We start from the raw sequence: 25,298 nt of genomic DNA on the forward strand, positions 1-25,298 counted from the left end.
ATTTGGAACTAATAAAATATTTTGGAATGGAATTCTATTTAAAATATTTTTGAAATAAAGCAAGGTTTTTGCAGCCAAGTAGCTATGGTTGCTGAGAAACAAGCAGAGAACAAGGGAAACAATTTCAAGAAATACAAAGTGAGAGTAGTAATCTGTATTCTTGCAGCTCAAAGAGATTCAACTTTTTGAATTTTATTGTTTATTTCTTTCTTTTCTTACTTTTTTAAAAATTTTACAAATTACCAACAAAAAAATTACAACATCAAAGATTCACACCCATTGGATGTTGGATGCCTATGCATAACTCGGTATTGTATTGCACTATTATCATTAATATTATTATTATTATTATTATTAGTAGTAGTAGTAGTAGTAGTAGCAGGTGTAGCAGGTGTAGCAGGAGTAGTAGCAGTATTATCAGTTGCACAAGTTAATCATGAAGAATTTGAGGTAGAGAAATGACTTTAACTGAAATGAAGAATTTCAATACACTTCTATCCACATTGAAGTTTACAATGTGGATTCATTGATAATTCAATTCACTTGATTGTTTTCACTTCACAGAGTGCCTTGCATTAGTTTCTTTGTAATGCAGGTATGGGAACCATTTTCTTTCATTTTCCTTAGGATGAAGTGCACTTGTTTATTCTCAGAACTTTACAAGCAGAAAGATTTAGAGCAGAATCACATCTCAGTCTTGGAGAACACCACCCCCTGAAGACCGAGTCATTTTGAGGTAGTGGCTCCAGGACAGAACAGCAAATTATCCAAGGTTCAGCATAGAAGGGGTTATCTTAGCTCTCTAAGATGACAGAACCAACAATACATCAAGCTGAGAAATTTCTCATTTTTGATAAAAGGCAGACTGGAAACAAGGTAGATCAGCTTGAATGTGGTTACCAGGAAATTATTGCAGTAACTATCAGTAAAGCATTCTATTTGTGTCTGCAGATTTTTGTCCATGAAGAGGACGAGCACTTCCTTGTTCATGGTTTCTATCACTTTAAGCATTTCTCCTGTGAAAGCCCAGTGCGTTTCATGTTACACTCCCCTGCAAACCATGCTTTCATCAGCCTCCATACAGACAACAAAGTAACCTTTTACAGACCTAAATGCTACAGGGAGATAATCTGGAAAAAAATGCCCTTTTTGGGCCTTACTCCTACAAAGCTCCTGGGATGGATAATAGGCTGGGGTCCGGGTCCCATCTTCACTCTTCTTGACAACGAATTGAGGCATTTGGATACTGCGGATAACGCTCTTGATATTCGACTGTGTGAGGCGGTGGAGCATTCTTGGGAGATGGTTACTGCAGGCATTGGGAATGTGTGTGTGTGGTCGGTGTTGCTCATGAGGTGCAGAGTGATGATACAGGAAGGGCTGCAGCAGAGAGCTTTCACTCACATGGCATTGGCTCCTCCACAGAAGAAGAGGCCTCACTGTGCCATTGTTGCATGTGGAAAGGATGTGACTGTGATCGACCTCGATAATGGGATAGTTCTGGATCACCAGGAGGAACTCGCTCCAAGGTCTGCAGGATCATAATGATGTTATGCAGTTTTTGGTTTTGTGTTATCTCTGCAGTTTTACCTTTGTTGAGCTCATTCTTTTGTTCGAAATCTCATGCACCGCCTTAGAAGCAGGAGCATGAAAGCATATAAATGTCTGAATTTTCCTCAATATGAAGAGCTGCAAAATGTAAATGTACTTGTTTTACTTTTTTCATTGTCTTAAATTACAACTACAACATATATGTGTTATGTGTCCTACAAAATAGTGCATTTCAACAATCTTTTACAAATAACTTTGCAGTTGTATTTTGCCCACCAGAGTCAATGCTTTGTTAAAGAAAACAGCAAGCTCAACTTGTGGTAATGGCAGTTCCAATGTCAGCTGCCAGTAGGTGCCACCGAAACAGTTGCAGCTGACACTGATTGAACATAATTGTGGATAAATTTGTTTCAAATAGATAAATATAACAAAATAAGAATATTATTTATCCCACTAAGTTCCACTGCTACCGAACCGAAGTAGTGACAAGCAATGGCAGCTGACATCAAAACTGCCACTTTACATGAAGTAAGTGCAGTCAAAATAGTAGTCAACATAGGTCTTACATGATTTAATAACGAATAATATTATCATTTCAAAAATAATTATTTACAGACAATATAACACATTTTGAGAAAATCGTCATTAGCATTCACAAAACTAGCGGCAGCAACCATGAAAGCTCTGGCATCCTTGTGTCAGCTGCTGAAAGTCGCCACTACTAAGCTGTGGCAGCTTCTGGCTGCCACTGTCCCAAACTGAGTTCAACCTTGCTGTTGTTAATCCACCTTTTACTTTGATTGCAGCCTCTATTGCTACTGGCTTTGCACATCTAGGCTGAAATTTCTCAGTTGGAATTCGACTGGAGCATTCCAGGACAAAATACATTTTTCATGAATCATTTTATTGGTTTGTATGTCTAGTGATGAACCTCACCCCCCCCCCCCACCCCCCCTTCAATTATGTGCTATTTTGTGTTTGTCTAGCATCATGATTTTAGTAATGACAAAGAGTAGAAAGTGAAAGGACTTTAAATACATTTTGCATGACACTTGATGTTAATAATCTATTTTTGACATAAATTTTGGTGTAATCAGCAGTACTTTACATCATTTTTATTGAAATCCTATCTGTATGTTTTATGGCATGACTTAGTTTTTCCTTTTATTTAGTTAGATTTTTTAAAATTTAACCTGTAGCAGTTCAGGTTAAATCATTGTTTTATATATGTTAATTTGAAAAAACGGATCCTTACATAATAAGCTGGTAAGTTATTTAAAATAGATATAGGTGTTTTGCTGAGCATTGTTTTAAAAGACTTTTTCTGTCACAGTGAAATCACCGCAATGTTGTTCTGCACCCATCTTAACTGTTTGATCACTGGTTTCGAAGATTACGCCATCACAGTCTGGGGTCTTGACTGGGTTCCATGTGTGACTTTTTTTGGACATGATGGTAACTTTAAGATTAAACTGGTTCAGGTTCAATATTTATTTAAATAACCAATTGACTTCATTTTGTTTAACCTCTATTTGTTTGTTCTACTTAGGTGTGGTGAATTCGTTGTTCTATTGCTCCAAATCAAACCTGCTGATCTCATGCTCTGCAGACTGCACCATCCGTAGCTGGGATGTAAAAAGGAACTTGGCAATCGATTGTTTCCACACAGAGCATAACAACCCACCACTGTGTTTGGGAGGCATAAAGAACGAACACCCGTTTTTCTCTTTCTCAGAAAAAGGTGTGGATCTTTGGTTTCTAACAGCTTGGTACACACTCCACACGAAGATCAAAGGAGATGAAAACATCGCATTGAAACACATCTTAGTCTCACATTTGCCTCCTTGCTACCCAACCCGAGTGACTTGTGTCAGTGAAGATGATCATATCTATCTGGTTTCTGTTGGAACAGAAGAAATACTGACTTCCTTTAAGGCAGGAAAGAGGGTATTATGTGCTGCCTACTGCCTTCAAAAAGAGCTTTTGTTTGTCTTGACTCAGTGTGGTTCGTTATTGCAAGTCAACCCCCTCACTAATCCAGCCACTTTAATACAAGAATGGGAAGGCAAAGGCCAGGCTCCCTGGACATCATCAGACACTATAAGTAAAAAGGATGTCCTAAATCTGCCGGTGCCTGGCCCCGCCTGTTGCATGGTAATTTACAGCTCCTTGGGAGACCCTGAGAAGGCTTTAGAGAAGTGGAAAAGTTTACAAAGTAGGAGAGGCAGCATTCATAGGGATACCAAACAAATTGATCATTTCAAGAATAGGTAAGCAGCTTCTCTTCACATAAAAGTAGTATTTTGCCAGATGTATTTGTTCACTAATCCAGATCACTAAATTGCTTCCATAACGAATAACGAATAACATTATCATTTCAAAAATAATTATTTACAGACAATATAACACATTTTGAGAAAATCGTCATTAGCATTCACAAAACTAGCGGCAGCAACCATTAAAGCTCTGGCATCCTTGTGTCAGCTGCTGACACAAGGATGTAAATCAAGGTGTATAAAATCCAGAACTTCAGCATGCAAATTGCTTCTACAAATAAATTTTCCTCAGGAACTTAGTGAAATTTCAGTGTAGTATCATAATAGGATGCCCCCTGTACAACAAGTCCAGTCATTAAATGTCCTCCCTGCTGAATATTTTAAAGTCAGGTGCAGCATGCAAGTTTTGTAAATAGTATGTTGTTTACATATTTGATAGAGCTGTGATATTCTGTGAAAAAAACTATCAATCAAGTTTGTGTTCATGCTGTGCTAATGGTGGAGAAGCAGACATATGAAACTGCACAAATTAAAAATGGGATGTCGCCACAGGAATGTATGTGAAAGCAGATGAGTGAATACCTATGGTATTTATGGTAGTGCATTTGAATTGCTAGAAGTTGTTCTATTGTGTAATTTTTTTTTTAAAATATTTTGTGTTTTAATCAGATTTTGGGTTATCATTGGCCAAATTGGTGGCTGTGTGAGTGTCCTCGCAATGGATGATGGGACAATCCTGTTCAGAACCCCCGCACACAACGGCAATAATGTCACAGCAGTGAAGGCCTACCCGAAGAACAACTGCCTCCTCTCCTCGGGTGAATTTAAATCAAATATTTTTATATCCTCACACGTCTTTTTCAAAGAAGGTTTGATTACTTTACATCTAATCATCAAGGTGCCGACTTCACGGTGATCGTGTGGAGAGTTCACCCCGATGCTGCAACATGTCTCACCAAAAACCAGATGGTGATATGTTATGAGCGTCAGGTTTACCTGGCGGCACTGGAGCTGTATGTGGCCCTGGAGTTTCAAGAGCCTAACAGCAACTTCTACAGCCTACAACTCTACCATATGGAAAACCTGAAACGAGCAGAATGTCAGCAAAATAATGCACATATAGATTCCCTCACAGGTCACGGCTTGGTATAACCTCTACATGGGAAACTGCAAAGGAGATTTTTACCCGAGTGACTCATTTTCTTGGTTTGTTTTTGTTTTGCAGGAGTGTGTGCGATTCCTGAAATAAAGGCTTTTGCTTCCTGCAGTCTGGATAAGACAGTGCGCATCTGGAATGAGAAGAACAAGCTCATTTGGTTGGACTTACCTCACATCTTCTTTTTAACTCTGCTTTATTTTATTTCCCAGAATGTTTATATGTTTTGGGTTCGGGTTCTGAAATTATCCACACTACTTGAACTTTTTCCAATTTTGTCACATTGCAACCAGACTTCAATGTGCAACTCTGTGAAGGGAAAGCTATTAAATTTATACCAAAAGAGTCCAAAAGTAAAATATTTGATCATTATGCAAGTTTAAAGAGATAAAGTTCACATTGCATCGCCCTAACCTCCTTTGTGTTGGTATACAACAAAATAGGAACAAGTTCAAAGGGCATTAATACTTTTGCTAGACATCACATATTTTAGAATAAATATTCAAACACCATGTATTTTGTTTTCAGGGTGCAACAGCTTGTAGCAGCACCTCAGTGTATGGAATACAGTGGAAACGGGGAGCTATTTCTAGGCATGAATGGGGACCTGTACAGACTAGAGTTTGCACAGTTTTTACCAAAGAAATACCGACGAAAGGTGCAACTATTGGCAGCTTATTATATATCTAAATTTAAAAATTGCACACAGGAAAGTTTTATTATCACTATGCCTGACTTTATTTCCAGTTTCGCTGCTACTATTTTGAAAATGTCCTTCCTGAGCTGCCTATTGCTGAGGTTGAAGAAACACCCGACAAAGAAGAGTAAGACAGGTTCCCCTTTCAGGTTACAATAATAATGCAATTATCTGAATAAATTTTGAGCACTTTTGAATTCTAGCACGTCAGTTGCTGAGACAGAAAGATTAAAGGAAGCTATCATCAGCAATGAGGTAATGAACATATACCTGGAGCAGGAGATGGTGAGTATATAAAAGGGCACATTTTAAGATCTGCTGAACACAGTAATAATTAAAATACCTGGTTCATAAATACATCCACCTGTGTCAGGAGGCGACAATGATCATAGACATGGATGCGAAGGCTCTAATAAAGGGAGAAGTAGTTTGCACACAAAAGAGAACTCACAGTACGAACAAAACCAAGAAAGAGGCCTTTGACCATTTCATGCGTGAGTTATACGGATTGTCACCTTGTGAGCAGGTATATTTCACCGAAAAACGTATTGTTTCACCTGATTTTCTCAAACACTTGAAAATAAATTAAACTGTCAAACAGTCCAGCATATAAACCTCTAATATACTAGACTAGTTTTCAATGATTCTCAAAAGTATGCAAGCAGGTCTCTCTTGAAATGTAAATCTTGGATCTCATTGAGACACCCTGTTTAAACAAAGGCCAAATAAATACATTAATGCACATCCCATTTAAATGGCCAGGTTTGTGATGTCAAAAGACTGGATGAATATGACATATATGACAGATCCTTTAGGAGTAAAATGTATTTTTTTTTAGATGAAACACCCTGCATAGAAGGAAGAAGTGGGCAAGTCCTTACACTGCCCATTGTTGATTTGTTTGAACTTTCCATAATGAAATTAAAATTTACTTTCTCAATGATTTTTTTTCTGACATTTTCTCATTTGCATCATAACATGTAAAAAAAAGGCCAGGTTTTTGGCAACTGATTGCATGCCAAATTTAAGGTGGAAAATGTAGAGAAATCATTTATCAGCATCACTCACTCACTCACTCACTCACTCACTCACTCACTCACTCACTCACTCACTCACTCACTCACTCACTCACTCACTCACTCACTCACTCACTCACTCACTCACTCACTCACTCACTCACTCACTCACTCAATTTTATTTACAAAGCACCTTTCATACTAAAAGCAGCTCAAAGTGCTGTTCAGATCAATAAGAACAAATCCACAAAAATAAACAATTATCCACATTGTACACCAGGACACCCTGTTTATTTACGTGCAAAATATCTGCGTTTTTTTTTTTTTTGCTACTTTTAAAACAATTTTATGTTAAGCACATTTGCAACAATCATACTAATTTGTGTTATTGGCTCTTAAACACTCTGCTTTTTCAGATTGGTGAAGAGGATGAAGAGAATTTTGAAGATATTATAATGGCGACCAAAGCACGTTTAATGCGAGCCATTTACGTTCCAAAGCCAAAACCAGTGGTCCATCCTGCAGTCACTACTGAAGAGCCTGCAGAAACAGAAAAACAGGTATAAGCCTTTTAAGAAAAAGAACATTATGTCTAGTAGTAGTATCATGAAGGTCTCACTTATTTTGTTTAGAACCAATTTACTATGCACACAAAAGAAAACTCACATAAATTACCATAAATGTTCCTCTCCAGTAGAATTTCTGAAGGAGAAATTCACCACTTTGTGATCTTGACATCAAGCACATTTGGGTTATGTAGCCATAATCTAAAGAGTATTCCTCCACAGTGATGTTAAAGAGTTATTGCATCATAGCGGTTGTTTCTACCAAGAGGGGGACAACCACACTTAATTATTAGGTTTGGGTGTAGTCCATTTTCACAATTAGAAATGTTGTTTTGGGTAGATGTTTTTCTCCTAATTGTCATTAAATTTGTTTAATAACTTTTCTAAAGCACCGTATAAAATAAAATCAAAAAATATCCAGGTTTCGAAGAAAAAGGTGGCCAAAAAGGCTGCGACTGGTCCACAGTTGAAAACTGTGGTTGCAAAACAAGCACAAGCCAAAGTGGAAAAAATGGAAAAGGTTAAAGGAAGATATACTCAGATGGATAAGGTAAAAGCAAGACATATTCAGACATGTTGGGACTGGAGCAGGAAGTGGCTCTTCATCAGACTTTTTCTTGCAGGTTAAAAAACTCTCCAGTACAGTGGAGTCAATCCAGGTGACTCCACAGTTCCGGCGGAGTCCACAGAAACCCCAAGTTCCAAGTATCCTTCTTCCTGTCCCAACACCAGCTCAAACCCAAAAAATTTCCCAGGTTACTCCATCAGTCGTCAGTCAGTTTTCAAGAACGGAATGGTTTTCTGATGTGTTTCCTGACAGAAAGGTGATAAAAAGAAATATAAAAATACATGCATCCTTGATGATGAATGCTGCTCAGGTTTAGATGTTTGAATGTTTGCAGCATATCGGAAGTGACACTACTTCTGAGAACGTCTTCCAGCAGCTACTAAAATACGTGCAAAACTCCAACGGCAAAGCAAATTCCAAGGTCCTTGAAGCAGTTCGTGCAGCGAAAGCTCTGCAAAGCCAGAACCTCTTTGATGTCACAGATAAACAGTACACAAACCTCACTGAAGCTTGGGAGAAATTTATACGGCCATCAATGGTAAAGTGAAACCAGTATTGAAACTACAGCTTGAGTTACAACTGACAGCTTTGCTAAGATGTTGTTGTTTGGCTTTTTTGTGTGTTTCAGTCAAATCAAGCTCGCGAAGTGGTTGTTGAGATGTTAAATTTGCTGGTGGATTTGAAACCGGAAGTCAGTTCCAATCTTGCGAAAAAACTTATAATTTTTATGGCAAATAAGGAACTGAATCTCCAGTGAGTTTCTAACAGTATTAATTTGGAAGATAAGTGGTGTTTTTTGTTTGTTTTATCAAGAGACGGAAAAAAAAAATCCTGCTTCTTTGTCGATAGAAGACCAATATTACGCCTCATTGAAGGTTTGAGTGTGCATCAGGCACATTTCCTGGAACACGAGTTTCAAAACTGGGGTGAAGGACTGGAGAGCAACCCTAACAAGTTGGAAATAATTGACAAAAAAGCAGACTGCTGGTTGGAGAAGTGGACCTCAAAATTCAAAGTTAGTTCCTCTTTTCATTTTGTTCTTATCTTGTTCCTCCAACAATGTCAAAATGTATATTTTGTTCACTATTAAAATTCATAAGATTAATCAATTTAATGAATTCATTAGTTAATTAATTAAAGGACAGGTCATTCACCTTGCTCGTGTGAATCTCTATGCAGGGAAGTTAAAATATAAGCATTTTAATTGTATAAAGTGAGAATATTTGCATTTAATGAAAAACAAAACAAAAAAAGAACATAATTTGCGTAAATAAATTTCTGAAATGGATGTGGAGGTGCAGGCCTTATGTTAAGTTGATGCTGTTGAATGGATGGGTGGAAACTAAACTACACATTTGCATGCAAATAGATATAAATAATGATACAGCAATAATAAGGAAAAAAGGGGGAAAAACACAAAACTACAGAAAACATACCATAAATGATTATTTATATAATTTGTTTCCATTCTATGCAACATAGGTCTATAACCGCTTTCAGAATACTGAAACTTCATCGCAGTGGAAAAGGCCCTCCTTCAGCGGATTGGATGTCCTGAAATTTTTCTGTTTGATGAAAAAAGAAGAAATCAGAAAGTCCTGCTTTATTCCTGCTGTCAAAAAATACAAAGTGCTTGTGCCTCAGGAGAAGTGGTATGTGAATGTACTTTTAAAATAATTGTTTTTCTCTGTAGATTGCAGACATTTTTTTATAACATTCAGTCGAACTAACTCTAGATAAATTTTTCCATCTGTAGATTAAAGTAGTTTTACCTTGTTGCATTATTTTAATCAAATTTCTAATTCTAAGTTGTTTCTGAATTTCAGAGAAACATTTAGACAGAAATATGAAATGTTGTTATTGTGGAATATAGTCTGGTGGATAAGTTAGATAAATATTACATTTAAAAATGAACTTTATGAATTTCTGTACTGGAAATACTTCATAATTCACTATCCCACTGTACTCCTCTGGTCAGTTTTTGATTGTAAGCTGAGGTAAATAGAGTGCTGAATAGTTCAATGGTTTTCTGATTACTATTATGTTTTGTATTTTTGGCAGGCGTTTCAAACCACTTTTTCGCTTGGGAGAGACATACACCATGGCCAGAAAATGGAGAAAGACAAGATACTGTCAGCACTGTCATCAAATACTTATTATTTAATGCCTCAAAAAGAAAGTCAACTTCAAATGTGACTTGTGTAATTGCAGGTTTTTTTGAGCCTAACTTTCCCAATTGGATCCATCTGCCTCTGTCTCGTGTCAACCTGCGTCCGTTTCATACAAACTCGTATGAGCGCTTGGTGAGGCTCCCTACCCGAACCTACTTCATCCCTCGGCAGTCTACAGGGGAGTACTACGAGCGAAAATTCAAAATCAGTCCTGTAATGACCCCAGCAACGCCGCCCCACCGCCCCGCCACTCCACCCCCAACTCCTGAATTACATCTGAATTTATTCAACAATAAATAAAAGTAATAGTTGCTATAAGTTCAAGTAATTTTATACTTTCAGAATGAAAGTATGAAGTCGTCTTTCAAGGTATACTGTCCTGCAGCATTTTGTTCACCTGGTGAATGGACTCGGGTCTCAAACATGCCATAGCAACATTCAGGGCCTCTTAAACGGAAGAAGGAAGTTAGAAATCTTCAATGACACAGCCATTAATGTTTTCTCTTTTTCGTCTTTCCATAAAACAGCAAATGGAAACCATGAATTTGATATAAATACTTATTGAGTTGGAGGGCTGCACAGTGGCGCAGTTGGTAGCACTGTTGTCTTGCAGCAAGAAGGTCCTGGGTTCACTTCCCTGCCTGGGAACAAGTTTGCATCTTCCTCCCATAACATGACTCTCTAAATTCTGAGTGCAGACAGGACAAATTCTTGTTTGTCCTGTCTGTACTGTGAACCTGTGCACTGTGTACCTTGCCTACCTCGCCTCTGGGGTACACCCAACTAGGCACCAGAGTGAACAGAAAATGGATGGATGGAGTTGGTTGGAAGTAACTCCACTTCAAGGAAAGATCTGCCTAGGATGCAGGAGTCTGACACAGAAGACTATATTGAGCATATTCAAGGTGTGTGAATCTGTTAAACTTTATATGTTAAGGTAGTGTTTCAAACTGATCTGTGTTTCTGAAGTGTGTGTTGCTGACATCTTGGCCAGGTTGACCTTGTGAAAAAGGCCTCAATGGTCTTAACAGGGGTTTTACCTGATTAAATAACGGTTAATAACAAATAATAAAATATTGTTCAACAGTGATATTATTTTAGCCAGATTTTTTCTGTCACCCACCACCTGAAATGGATTAATTAACTAATATATAAACATTCTTTACTAGTAATTAGGCATTTTCATTTTTATACTGGGCATTGTAATACAAAACCGTCCAGGCAATTTCATAAAATTATCAAATTGGAAAAAAACAATAGATGTTTGAAAGGATTTCAAACTTTTGCTTGACTCATTTTATTATTCTTTAAACTCTTTCCTGAACGGTGTTTAAACGAGACTGTGTTAGAAATGTCATTGAATTGCCTTCGCTTTTTGAATGAACAGCTCTTTTTTCCGATCATATTTTGGTAATAGTTTATTTCTATTTTTAATTTGTAAACAAGTAAAGTCATTATTATTATTATTATTATTATTATTATTATTATTATTATTATTATTATTATTATTATTATTATTATTATTATTATTATTATTATTATTATATGTTTTTTTTCACATTCCGCTCTGGACCCTGCGGGAATGCCTGTGCGTGTGACGTCACTGCCTAATGTAAACACCTTCTCCAGTAGCAGCCGGCGGCTCTCAGAGTTAGCAAACATGATCTGTCCGCTTTCCACCGTGAGGAATGTTTAACTAAGCCTGTATAAGTTATTTTTGCTCTCTATTACTGTAGCTGTGAGATGAAGTCATGAAATCTTTTTTTCACTAGACCATATCTAGTTGCTGCCATGAACTTAGCCTTGTTCAAAGTATATTAGCTCAGCTTAGCTTCCTGTCAGATGTATTAACAGACCGTGGCACAGATCATTTTTCCTGCTTTTGTGTAACATGGTGCATTCATTGGTGAGCCTTTGTGCCAGAAAGGTGGTCAGTGACCACAGTTCGTCACCCACCTGGCTTCGATGGGTTCCCAGGGAGCTTTACGGGGCGCTACTGGAGGCCGCCTTCGCCTGCTGCAGACCTCTGTCGGTGGGCGAACTGGTGCAGCGATGGCCTGAGCGGACTCTGCGCGTCGGAGGACGGAGGAAAACTGGGCAGACTACCCCCAGTCGGCTCTGTATCCAGGCTCTATTACTGGCTGTGGTCAGAGGACTGGCGGACCAAAGGTGAGAATTGACTGTTTTTCTGTTTGTGGCGCAATGAATGCTGTTCCGTACAGTTACCTTAAACATTGTAGTTTTTTTTATTGTCAGCTTTATTGTTCACAAAATATCGCAATAAAATTCTAAGTCCACATTGCCCACCCCTAATCTCTACACCCCTTGAACTTTTTCACCTTATGTCACATTATAACCACAAACTTCACAAACATCACATAATCTGATAATCTCAATTTGCAATTATTAACGTTTTTGTGTTGCCTTATTACACAAAATTCTAGGAAAATGCATTGACATTTGTGGTTGTGTCATTGAAAATGCTTGAAGTTACATAGATATGTCTGTGAAGCACTGGATCTAAGATCTGGATCTGTGTACTGTATTTCTCCAGGTCAGCCCTGCAGGTACTGGACGTCTGTGGTCTGCAAGGAGACGAGGGAGGAATGGGGGACCCGATGGGAGGCTGGTCACTTACTGTGGCCCTTTGCACCATGGTCATACAGGCCAAAGCTGGAGCACACAGGACTCAGAGGAAAGAAGGAGACCGAGAGAGGAAACGATTCTCAGCCCTTGAGAGGGAAAGGGATTTAAAAAGAGAAAGAGGGCAGAGGACAGGACTGAAGGAGTTAAAGGACGATGAGACTTGCAGAGAGAAGACAAGATCCAAGAGTCCTGTCAGTGACGAAGAGCTTATAAAAGGGGTCAGAAGGAGGATGGAGATGGAAAGAAAAAGAGGGGTTGTAGGGACTGCCTCAGGCAGTAAACTTGAAACAGAAGAAAAAGAGACAGACTGGGAGGTGTTGGTACAGGTTAGGGCGGATATTTTTGTGAACGCCCGTTCTTGGGACCGTGTTCGTTTGGCTCTGAGCACATCAGGACCCTTGAAGCTGCAGTGCAGATACCTGCGAGTGGAAGAGATTTCAGTGACAAGCATCAGGACTCTGCTAAACCTTCTGCCTCGCAGGACGCTCTTAGGCATCGACATTCGTTACAGCAGCCTCGGTGTGGCTGGGTTAGCTGAACTATTGCCTCTTCTCTCCACCTTTCCTGAGCTGAACTCTCTGCGGCTGCATTACTGCAACCTGGACATTCGTAGAGATAACCTTGGCCAGGAGGGGGCCCTGAGGGACCTGTCACAGGGGCTTTCAAACCTGCAAGAACTGCGACAGCTCAGCCTCACTGCCCTGCGGCTGCCAGGACAGCTCCGGGTGTTGCTCAGGTATTTCGATCTCCTCATATGTGTTTTTTTATGGTTGGCTTGCTTGAAAAAACATGCATTTGTTAGAATGAGAAAAGCAAATTCCCGATTTTATTTTGGATGAGAAACTGTGGAAAGACTTTTAAGCTGAGCAGTTGGCAAAGGAAAAAATAAAAAGCAAAATCTCATTAACTACATGGATAGAAACCATAAGTCTTGCAGGTATCATTGCAGTGAAAAGTCATTCTGGAAAGTAGACTATTGGGCTGAATACACATGCACACCACACTTTTCAGATTCACTTTGTTTAAAAAAATCTTTTCACTCTGTAGCTATACCCTACGTTGTATCACTAAAATGCCATAAAATATAGACTACCGTAAAATATAGACTACATTTAAAATGAGAAGCAGAAATAGAATGTCATTAAAGGTTTTAACTTTTTCTTCTCCCACAGTTCTTTGCCTCAGCCCTTGGAGGTCCTGGAGCTTCCCTATTTAAGCCTGAGTCCAGCCGACCTCGCCTACCTGTCCTGCAGCCATCATGTCTCCTCTCTGCTGCAGCTGGATCTCAGTGAGAACTGTCTGGATGAAACCATGGTGCCCTCGATCCGCCGCCTCCTCTGCCAGGCCTCCAGCAGCCTGCAGCACCTCTCTCTGAGCGGCTGTGGTCTGACTGATGGCCTGCTGGGCATGCTGTTGTCCTCACTGGGCGGCTGCTGGGCCCTAAAGAGCCTGGCTTTAGCCCTGAACCCCCTGTCTAGGGCGGGTCTCTGTGAATTGATGCGGACAGCAGCAAGAATGCCCTGCCTGCGACTGTTGCTCTACCCAAACCCTCTGGAGGATTACCAGCCGGGGCTGCCTGAGCTACCTTCTAGCACCCAGCTGTTGGAGTGGCCTCTGGATGAATCCATAGATAACAACACAACCGGCAACGAGCTCAGCAAGGTGATTATGGACAGCGGACGCTCTGACCTTCTCTTGACCTGTGACCTGCTAAATTTTGATAAAGACATGGTGGACTAGAGAAGGGGCAAGGAGGTTTTAATTATTTTATCAAAGTAGTGAAAGAAAACCTGACAATAATGTTAAACCTCGTGAAAAAGCACATTGTAAGTTTTCATATGTATTTTCTCCTTTTGAGTCTGTTTCATAAGACAATCCTGGTTAACCGGATTTTATTTTCTTCTGAGTTGAAAAAAAAAATGTGTGTATCAAGAGCTAAAGCCACACAAAACTGACCCAGTATGTGATGCTTTCAAGGTTTGACTACACAGTTATAATCTGTCTGTAGCATATAAAATGCACAATTTTATGCTTCAACACTCATCTACCAATATATATTTTTTTAAATGTCAGCATCAATTTACAACAAATCAGTCTTAAGTTGATGTTCATGAGAATCTAGTAATATGAGAATAAGTTTCTTGTGTTTGAAAACAAAACTTTTATTACTAGTTTGTCTTAATAAAATGTGATATGTTTTCTTTTATTTCCATTTTTACTCTGTCTTGAAGACTGAGATGAAGCCAGTTTTATTTTTCCAGAATTGATTGATATACTGAAAGTCACAAATTATTGTCATAGTCAGGGCGTGACAGATTTTATTCAAATGAAGCACACAAAACCATGATAATGCAGATGGGATCCACTGTTGATCCTTTCCACTCTGCCTGGTGCTGCCAAACAACATAAAATGGGATATTTAGGGTTAATTTAACCAGTTTAGATCAATTACAGTGCAATTGAAAGTATTTACATCCCTTAAACATTTTGCCACATTACAACCATAAACCTAACTGTATTTTATTGGGATTTAATTAAATGGATCAAGACTAAGTAGTGCATAATGGTGAAGAGAAAGGAAGATTATGCATTGCTTATAAATGTTTAACAAATTAAAATGTCACTATGTGACCTATGTTACATTTTATTTGTGAACATTTATGAAACTTTCCTTTTCAGTTGTAAGCTACATGATGCTGAACTATTCCAAGTGTTGAATTAAGTTTTACGTGCTAATGTAATGCCGAGTCTCACAGCAGCAGATGCTCACACAGGATGCTAGTGTTTTTGCCCAAAATGCTAAAGATCACGGAGTAGGAAGCAGAGATGACATGGATAGAAAACATGAAAATAGGCTAAGATCACAACTGATTTCACATTCGCAATATTTACCAAAATTAACACTATGAAACGAGATATTTACAGGACCATGAACATTTTTACAAAGCACCGTATGCTTTTTGCCCAGTAATGATGTGATTTCTGTCTGATGGTTGGGTGTTTAGAACACCTAAAATGTCTTTGTGAGATCCTGAGAGTTGGGTGCAAAAAGAAAAAAATAGATCAGAGGCCTCAGAGTCTCAGAGAGCTCTTATAAAAACAAAACAAAAAAATATTCTAATAATTTTAAGCACCAAGAAGGATGTGTTTCAACAGCTCTCAATATCTGCATACAATATCTTCAAAAGAAGGCTTGTAAAATAATAATTAAAAGTTAAATTGCTCTTGTCTTGTTTTGACACATCTCTGCAGGTGGAAAAGGAGCCTTGCACTAATGAAGGGTAATAGATAAGCTACCAGGCTGCAATCTGACCTCAATGGCATTTATTTTTCATTAAGCAGTCGATCTAAGTCATAACTTGTCTCATTTGAGCCATTGTACTCCACATAAATAATATGTTGCCGTGCCAACCTAAAGGAGCACACATATGCTACTGTAATGTAATTGAAAGGACAGACTGTCTTTAGGTTTTCAGGAAAGCATTCAGGGTAGATAAAACTGGCTGTGCACAGAAGAAAACAGTGCAGCTCATCTGAAAAGCATACTTGATCTAATATAAAAAAGTGGAAGATAATTAAAAAAACATAAATATACACTTTATTTTTCTCAAAATCAAAAAAGGACACGTAAATGGGTGGAACGTTATTGAAAAAATATTACCACCAGATGGCGCTAAAAGATAATGCATGTCTTCATGTGCGACCCACTTCAAATTACTAGGCTAGAATAAAATCAGTATCAGTAATAAAAATCCAATATTCACCACACACAAGCAAATGGTTTCATTTTTACAGTTATTAGTATATTAAATGGAATACAAAAAAAATTCAAACTTGCTTTTTTTTTTCTCTTTTTTCTGCATTTTTAATCTAATGTAAAGTCTGAGCTGCTTTAGAAATATTATGTTCTGTTCTATTCTATTTTATTCTATTCTGCTGTAACAGATAAACCCACAAAGTAAACCTATTGAGAAACAGCAATAAAAATAGCTTAAAAAAAAACATTTATTGCCCTTTACAACATGATAACAACCCACAGGCAGGCAGACATGGTGAGTCATATCTCTTAGCACTGCGCACAGTAAGGGAAACGCAACAACACGTCTTCCTTAAGTCATAGAAGCAAAATGCTAAAATTGGAATTGTTTATAATGTGCTTTGTTTAAAATAACTTTGTTAACCAGCGGATGGCGTTACTGCTTGGCACAGTGTGGCTGCTTTTGGCCCTCAATTTTCTAATTGGCTCGGTGTTCGTCAGTGCTTGTTCACATCAGGAGTTTACCTGCCGTCAGGGATTTTGTGTGGCGTTGGACTCTGTGTGTGACTTCACCGACGACTGTGGAGATGGCAGCGATGAAGAAAACTGTAAGTTTACTATCCAGAATTTATAAGAGCCGGACCTGAAGTGGTGACTATGAATCTAGTCGAGAGAAAAACTAAATGCGCCTCATGGTTTATTGGCTTGTAGAACTAAATTTAGCAGCAATAACTGGTAGTAGTCAATACTTAACCTGTAAACCTGTTGCTGCTTCAGTTTATTGACCTTTGGAGACTTTTGTTTAAACAAAAGTCTCTAAAAGCCCGAGGAAGTTGTGTATACCTTACACTACCTCCTCAGGAAATCAGTTGGGTTGAGGTATGGACTTTGGGCTATTGCAACACCTTAAATTGTCTTTAAGCCATTCTGTTGTAGAGTTGGATTTGTGATCATTGTCTAATTAATCCACTACTTTCAGCCAAACTCCAGGCTCCAACAACAATTTGGTACAAAGAGAAAGTCAACGTTGGATCAGCCATTTCTTGTGGCTTCCAAACGAACCCAAATCTTCAAGACTGGCTGGTTTGCTTGCAGGATCACATTAGGTCCATCCAACAGCTCTGATCAGCTTTTCTGAATCTGCTGAATAAAGACATCCACACAATGTGACGCCGCAACCGCCATGTATGTTGACCACTGAGTAAAAGGTTGATATTATCTTATCTTATCTGCCCACAAGTTTTCAATTCAGTTCAGGTCAGGTGAGGAAGGGTGGCCATGTGATTAGTTTTTCATCTTTAACGCCTTTTCTGGCTAACAGTGCAGAGGAGTGCTTGGATGCTTGTGTATTGCATAATTATCACTGAGTTTTTGAAGGATGCAGACTTCTTCCTGTATCACTGCTTGAAGAACATATTATCTGTAGTTTTAAGAGTTGATTTTGAGCCCATCTTCAACCTGAAAATGTCCAACCAGCTCATCTTTAATAATACCAGCCCATAAGAGTACCCCACCTCCGCCTTGTTGGTGTCTGACTTGATGTGGAGCTTCTTGCTCGTTACTGATCCACCCACAGGCCCAACCATCTGGTCTATCTAGAGGCTCTTTCATTTCATCCATAAAACCTTTGAAAAATGTGTCTTCTGACATCTCTTGTCTCAGTCACTTCAGCTTGGAAGTCTTGATTTTATATTATAACTATCATTAAGGCAGAGAGGGGCATTGTTTAATATGTTCTAGAGAAAACCACAATTTTTTTTTTCTTTTTGAAAGAAAATATTTAGCTTAAGTGAACATTTGATATTACAGGTTCCACATATACAAGATGTGATTTCGAGGAGAATTTCTGTGATTTCATCCAAAACTCAAAGTCCCTCTACAGATGGACCAGAACAGATGAGGCTCCAGGACTTAGTCAGGACCACAGAAACACCTCAGGTTGGAGAAGCTGATATTCCTACAATAACATTGTATTAATCACACATCTTAGTCTTTAACTGTCTGGATTTTTTTTTTTTTTTTTTTACCCTCAGCACATTTTCTGTCACTTTCACCCATTGGAGGAAAAAAGATCACTGCAGAACTGAGGAGTCCTGTCTTCCTGCCAACACATGGCTGCCAGGTAACTATGTCGCAGAGGACAAGCAATGTCTTTAAAAGTTTAGGAAATAGTCTGAGCATTTTTCAAGTCTGGAAATATATTTATAGAAAAAAATAATACCATAGTAGGATTTACTATACTGCAGTGGACTAGCAAACTGTCCAGGGTACAGCCTGCCTCTCGTTGAGCTAGGCATCTGCACCCCTTGCAACTTCATAAGGGTTAAGCATGTCAGATAATGGATGGATTCATTTGACAACTCTTCCCCCCGTTCCTTTTTCCAGAACGCTAAAACCTGATACTCTAATAATAAATTGATATACTGTTAACAATTATCACTACAAAATAAATCTGATATTTCTTGATATGACATGTTGAATCCAACCTGCAGAGGTAGGATGTGTAAAAATATATTTCTTAGGAAGACATGTTGGATTTTCAATATGGTTGTGTGCACAATTTTGGAGCTCTTAAAGTGTGTCTTACAAAAAACAACAACACCTAGTTAAAGTTAATGTGTTATGTAGTCTGAAAAATGAGCTGTTTCAAAAATCTCCTGATTGTTAAGTCACATTCTACCATCACTGCGTTGTTACATAACCCCAGCAATTCCAGCCTGTCACCTGGCAGGGAAGATAGTGATGCTAAACTTTAAACTGTGAAAAATAAACTTGGTCACAATAAATCTTTGAACTTGCATGTCAAAGATGCCCTAATAAAAATCCATTAGGATATTTAAGAATTTGAGTCTTAGAAAAGTATCAGAACACACATTTGGAAACGAGAGATTTTGTATAGTCAGAATAAAGAGCGCCAACATGTTCTTTGTTTCCATCAGATACGTTTCTACCACTATGCTGGGACAGGACATGGAGAGCTTCAGATCCTACTTCAGCCTCATTTGGTGGCTCAGAGCTCTGAACTCTGGAAACACTCCACTCAACTAGAGAAGGGAACATGGCTGCGGGCAGTGATTCACTTCTCCAGCAATCAACGCTTTCAGGTCTGTCATAATTACACAATAAGTTTGTATAATTGTTTGACGTTAAAATTGAAATCGCAGCTTAAATGAGCTGAGCGATAGCAAAGTGCACCGGGGAAGTATACTGACCCATTTGGACTTCTCAGAGACCATCTGGATGTAAGTTTGTTAGTGTCCTTTCAATATCTTCAGAACATGTCAGTGTCACCCAGTCCTCTTCTCTGCCTCTTTACCATCTGGATGTCTGTAGGTGATAAAGAGAGGTCACATCTGCTGACATTCACTTTCTGCTCCATTAATTCACTCCCTGTTTCAGTGGTATTGGTCAGCATGTTTAGGAGCTTGATTTCACTGTGAGGCCAAAAGAGCTGCTGAAGGAGGATTGTTTTTTCTTTTTAGTAGTATTATTTATGGTGTTTTCAGGATGGAAAATCTACATATTTGCCTAAATTTGAAAATGGAAATTGGAATCATTCACTCAGGAATTTTCTATGCATCAACCAACTCAATACCCTTCACTGATTTTTTTTAACCAATATTCATTTGTAGTTTCAGCTTAATTAAATTGTAGTAAACTAATAATAATAATAAAAAACTGTCCCTAATATGTGTGACATAATTTCCCTGTTTTATCTTCCAGGTGGTAATTCGAGGGGAGCTTTCAGCCAGCAGTGAAGCATCTGAGATCTTAGCCATTGATGATTTGTCTTTCAGTCCTGGATGTGCCATTCTGCCTGGTACTATCTATAGCTTTCTAACACTTCTAACACCTCACCACACACACACCGCATGAACCTTGACATTTTGAAATATCCTCACACATAAACAGAGGAGCTTGTTTTGAATACTGATGAATGAGAGTGAGGATATTAAAACAGCCATGATTGGATTTATACCAGGATAACTGAGTCATTAAAATTGTGCTTGGTGTACTTTTTTCTGGAAGAGAGCTTAGACATTATGCAATAGTGGAGGAGTTGACTCCATAAATCGTACTTCAGCAAGCATGGTTGAAGTATGTGACATTTCAGACACAATTTTTAACTGTGTTCTCCACTGATGTACAACTGTAAGATCATTCTGTTGCATTTTCACAACTTGTCTAATATGCAGAGTTCAATGTAATCTGAAAAAGTAACAAGAAAAAAAACAGATCATCCATCCATACATCTGACCACGAATCCATATCCCCTACCCTTTTCTTCCACCCCTGGTTTCCAGGTGTAAATTCTGACCCCTGACTAATTTTTTCAAGTGCACAAAAGGTATTTACTAAACCAGTCATTGCCAGGCTGGGTTCCCCCAGACCCACTGCTTTATGTTTTAAATGTGGTCCTGTATCAACACTTCTGAGTTAATTACTTCATCAGCATTCAATTGAAACTAATCAGAAGCTGCCAGGCATGAAAAAAATCTAAGCCATGTGTGTCAAAGGACCATAAGAACCAGAATTATCATACTTAATGTAAAAGACAAACTGCAGACTATGAAAACTCTATGCGAAAGTCTTTTAGACTACCACCAAACCAAATTGAATTGGCTCAATAACCTAGGCTTTAATAAGCACAGAGAAACCAGCACTAATCACACTTTGCATGGTGCATTTTTGGTACTTGAGAAGGTTCTTTTTGTTTCTTTCAGAACAATAAAAAGACCCCATTCTCTTTGCAGGAGCAGAGCCAAACATTACACAAAATGAGTCTTCTTGGAATGTTGACAGCATTATGTTGGTGTAATCCTGTTGCAGTTTTAACACAAGGCCTGTTTGGCTACAGCTAAAATTACCTAATGACCTAACAATGCTGTGTGCACGCAGGGCTCATGCTTGCATAATTATAATGAGCTACCACTGTTCATCCAAGCTCCATTACATATGTGGTGAGCACACTGTCCTGTTTAAGCACTCCAGAAGACCTCCCCAAGATCCTTACTTCAAATGTTTAGAAGTCAAGTTTAGTCTTTCTTTGTGTGATGGCGGTCACCTTCTGGAAGATTATTGATGTTGTACTGTTGTTATAGCATAGTCTAAAGATGCATCAACAAACTGATGTGTTTGTACTGTCTAAATCGGTTCATGCCTTGAATGACTTTAGAGATGATAATAGATTGGAACATTAACAAGAAAAGATAATCAGAGTGGCATTTTACACATGCTTGCATATGACAGTTGGGATTTTTGGTTTGCAAAGAATAGGCAAGACAGGTTGAACAAATCCAATCTACACCTATTAAATCCTTTTTAAAAAGAGAATTTCATTAAATTATTACATATATGTTTTATATGCTTTTTTAATGCTGTTGCTATTTTACTGTTTTAATCTCTCTTTGTCCTTTTAATGAAGTTGCCATCTTAGATTTTAAAATGAGTCATTTTAAAGGTCATTGAGAATATATTCTGAAAATGGCAACATTTAAAAGATTAATTTCTGAGACCAGCTAACAGTGATTTAAAAACCTGGGCTATGGTTTTGATATATTTCCCATGCTCCTCATATACTGCCATTGAGTTAATTTATGCAATGGAGTCTTTGCTGTACTATTGATCAAAATCTAAACCATTACTGCAATTTAATCAAATGCACTTACTTCATTTTGGGAATCATCAAGCTCATTTATGCTAATTGAGCACATTCTCTCCATAAAATATTTTAATTATAACGGTGACTCAAACAAATTTGATTATGTGCAGATAATGGGGCTCCATTAATTGTATTAATCTCTTATATTTATTTTGTACTTGGCAGAGGGCAGAGTCCTCGCTTCTCCTTCCTGCCCTCCTTCATGGCTCACCTGCGCTACAGGGGGTTGTGTCGAGGAGAGCAAAGTGTGTGACTTCACACCATATTGTCCCAACGGAGAAGATGAAGCCAGATGCCGTAAGAACCACTTTACTGAGCAACACTTTGAAATAATCACGTTTGAGTCTCCCTGAAAGATGTTTTCAGGATTTATTTTTATTTGTTGCTGTCAGACTATTAAAATGCACTGTAGCTCAATGTCCTATCTTGTCTTACATGTGCAATCAGTCAAATTAAAAAAAGTGTACCACTATGTTATTGCTGCTAAATTCATCTGTTTACAGGTCCACTAAAAGCTTTTGATCATATGATTTGATAATATGTTTTGAACATTGTACTACTAAACCTTCAGCACATAAAATATCAACCCGTAAACAATTAGGTGCAGCTGATTTAAATTATAGTGCACCAAATAAACAACTAAAGTATTTACAGAGTTTGTAAATTGATTTAATTAGGCCTGATCACATCCAGTTGCCTTTCTGGACTGATTACCCAGAAGGGCAGCATCCTTACAGTGTTTCCTTTTTCTGTTTTAGCTTCTGAGTGTGACTTTGAGGACAGTTCATGCGGCTGGTATGAGCTCACTCCTGGAGATGGGTTTGACTGGATCAGGGGCTCATCTGACAAGGTACCGCCGGACTACTATGGTCATCCACCCCTTCCGGACCACACAACTAACAGCACTAAAGGTAGAGGAAATAAATATGAAAAACGAAGAAGTGTGACGTGTTAAAGTTGAAGAGAACTGTATTGAGCCCTTCCAAAAATACTGGAAAGATCTTTTTAAATCTACATTTTAATCTAAAATTTTGTTTAAAAAATTGTAGTTCAATGTGCTCCAAATGTGGAGAAGTACCTTCTCAGCCATCTGAATAGCAGTTAACATGAGAACCTATTTTGCTCATTTACCACAATATGTTACTGTTTATCATGCCTCATTACATCTTCCTGTTTCTTTCCTGAACAGAATTGTTAGAGTCGCAGCTTTAAGTTTGTTGCTGGCTGACTGCAAACAAGCACCATCTGTTGTTTTTGTTATGATTATCGAGTGAAATGGTCTGAAAAAGATGCCTATTAGGTTTAGAATTGGAGCCTGCAGAAACACCTTACAGAACACAGTATTTAGCATGAAATATATATATATATGTAATTTGAAACTTTTTCAGAATATGCTGCTAAATTCTGTTATGTTTTGACAACCAATTAGTAGTAATTGTTCTATAGAAAGGCTATAGCTTTTTATTGCCACTGCCGAGAAGGAGGTTTGAGTATTAATCAATAACCAGTAATTGCTAACATGATAAAATTTCTCTAGAGATGACTGCCATGCATTTACAATATCTTTAGAGGCAAAATATGCATCATCAACACTGTAACAGGTTGGCCTTTTACGGCTGGATTTTTCAGTGCAGATTGATGATATCAAGCAGAGTTTAGGTGGAACAGCAGGTTTATTCCTCCCAGCATCACAAACAATGTCACACTCTTGGTCTTACAAACATCTCAATGTCTCAATATCTCTCTCACAGGTGAAAATTGCAATCTTAAATAGTCCCAGCTGTGACAGTTAAAACAATCTGAAAATTCATAAGATAATCCCATCTTACCCTGTTCCCCTTAATTGAATAAAAACATTTAACTACAACCACATCAACTTCCTTTTTATAAATATTTTTTATGTTTTAACCTTACCCTTACTAAACACCATAAAACAGTACACCATAAAACAATACACCCCTCTCCCATTTTTCTCAATGGTCTCTCCCAGGACCTATATCATTGTCCAGCCCCTTAGGACAATATTTGTCCAAACATCCTGAGAGGACACATAAAAAGACAGGTGAGTCACTATATTAGCACATTCCACACCTAATAAATTATGCACATCATTTATTTAGTTTTATCCACCAATAGCTCATTGCTCTGAGTATCAATTCTCTCTCTTCACAGTTAACCACCTCCACTGGCCAATGAGGAGCAGCTGTGCAGAGCCCAGAACAAAGGCTACACACCAATCCCTAAAATACTCAATAAATACAATTAAAACTTCCTGAGTGCAAAATGTTAATTTATAGATCTATTTTAAAAGTGCAGTGCTAAATAAAGTGCATAGTGAGAAAGTGCAAATGTTTTTTACAGTGCGATACAATACATTGAATAAATTAATTCAGTAATGAAGGCCTCTTCATTACATTTCCTCCCTCCTCTTTTCAGAGCTCAGTATCTCAGTCCTCTGAGACTCTGGATAAACAGTCAGCAACCACATTAGACTTTCCTGGCTTGTACTGAACTGTAAAGTCAAATGGCTGCAGTGCCAAGTACCATCCAGCGATGCGAGCGTTGGCATCCCTCATCCGTCTCAACCACTGAAGAGCACGATGGTCAGTCTCCAGGATGAAGTGACGTCCTAACAGATAATACCTGAGAGCCTCAATAGCCCACTACATGGCCAAGCACTCTTTTTCCACTGTCGAATATCTCGTCTCTCGGTCAAGCAGCTTCCGACTCAGAAACACCACGGGTCTTCTCTCACCGTCCACCTCTTGTTGCAGGACAGCTCCAAGCCCTACTCCTGAGGCGTCTGTCTGTAAGATGAATGGTTTAGCAAAGTCTGGTGTGTGTAAAACTGGATGAGTACATACTGCTTGTTTGAGATCGTTGAATGCCTTCTCACAGTCTTCTGTCCAACACACTTTGTTGGGGGCTGCATTCCTTGTTAGCTGCGTCAGCACAGCTGATCGTTCTGCAAACAAAGGTATGAATTTCCGGTACCAGCCCACCAAACCCAGAAATCCTCTCACCTTCTTCTTTGTAGAGGGAACTGGAAAGGACTGGATTGCTTCCATCTTCCCCACTTGTGGCTTTATTTTTCCAAACCCAATAACAAAACCTAAGTACTCCACTTCTCTTTGTGCAACCTTACACTTCTGTGGGTTCACTGTCAATCCGGCCCGCCTGATGCGGTGTAGCACCTCCTTCAGATGAATCAGATGCTCCTCCCATGTCCGGC

At 38.5% G+C, this 25,298-nt stretch overlaps 3 protein-coding genes and 1 long non-coding RNA gene across 4 annotated transcripts in view; 3 read left to right on the forward strand and 1 right to left on the reverse strand.

The window, feature by feature from the left end:
* Positions 1 to 123: 123 nt before the first annotated feature.
* wdr97 (WD repeat domain 97) lies at positions 124 to 10,325 on the forward strand. The gene is made up of 21 exons (XM_055037364.1): positions 124 to 308; positions 628 to 876; positions 952 to 1,529; positions 2,885 to 3,006; positions 3,101 to 3,821; positions 4,497 to 4,645; positions 4,726 to 4,962; positions 5,053 to 5,143; positions 5,512 to 5,641; positions 5,731 to 5,807; positions 5,884 to 5,965; positions 6,054 to 6,206; positions 7,113 to 7,256; positions 7,684 to 7,812; positions 7,886 to 8,086; positions 8,165 to 8,368; positions 8,459 to 8,583; positions 8,680 to 8,845; positions 9,313 to 9,482; positions 9,892 to 9,962; positions 10,042 to 10,325. The coding sequence occupies exons 2-21, from the start codon at positions 808 to 810 to the stop codon at positions 10,299 to 10,301; spliced, it is 3,879 nt and encodes a 1,292-aa protein (XP_054893339.1). The 5' UTR covers positions 124 to 308; positions 628 to 807; the 3' UTR covers positions 10,302 to 10,325.
* Positions 6,957 to 12,073, reverse strand: LOC129364609 (uncharacterized). The gene is made up of 3 exons (XR_008606465.1): positions 11,958 to 12,073; positions 9,267 to 9,395; positions 6,957 to 7,236 (listed from the first exon to the last, which is right to left on the reverse strand). It is a non-coding gene; the product is annotated as an uncharacterized LOC129364609 (long non-coding RNA).
* On the forward strand, positions 11,628 to 14,853 carry si:ch73-174h16.4 (leucine-rich repeat-containing protein 14). Its single transcript, XM_055037366.1, has 3 exons — positions 11,628 to 12,170; positions 12,556 to 13,383; positions 13,820 to 14,853. The coding sequence occupies exons 1-3, from the start codon at positions 11,893 to 11,895 to the stop codon at positions 14,385 to 14,387; spliced, it is 1,674 nt and encodes a 557-aa protein (XP_054893341.1). The 5' UTR covers positions 11,628 to 11,892; the 3' UTR covers positions 14,388 to 14,853.
* Positions 14,854 to 16,725: 1,872 nt separating this feature from the next.
* The window catches only part of malrd1 (MAM and LDL receptor class A domain containing 1), a 46,522-nt gene continuing 37,949 nt past the window's right edge, over positions 16,726 to 25,298 (forward strand). The window contains exons 1-7 of the mRNA XM_055037367.1: positions 16,726 to 17,012; positions 18,214 to 18,342; positions 18,438 to 18,526; positions 19,344 to 19,508; positions 20,128 to 20,224; positions 22,232 to 22,363; positions 22,825 to 22,977. Coding sequence (XP_054893342.1) covers positions 16,835 to 17,012; positions 18,214 to 18,342; positions 18,438 to 18,526; positions 19,344 to 19,508; positions 20,128 to 20,224; positions 22,232 to 22,363; positions 22,825 to 22,977 — 943 coding nt within the window. The 5' untranslated portion in view covers positions 16,726 to 16,834. The remainder of the gene's footprint in view (positions 17,013 to 18,213; positions 18,343 to 18,437; positions 18,527 to 19,343; positions 19,509 to 20,127; positions 20,225 to 22,231; positions 22,364 to 22,824; positions 22,978 to 25,298) is intronic.

Source organism: Poeciliopsis prolifica, unplaced genomic scaffold, assembly GCF_027474105.1.
Source record: "Poeciliopsis prolifica strain line A6 unplaced genomic scaffold, Auburn_PproV2 SCAFFOLD012, whole genome shotgun sequence".
NCBI classification, from domain to species: Eukaryota; Metazoa; Chordata; class Actinopteri; order Cyprinodontiformes; family Poeciliidae; genus Poeciliopsis; species Poeciliopsis prolifica.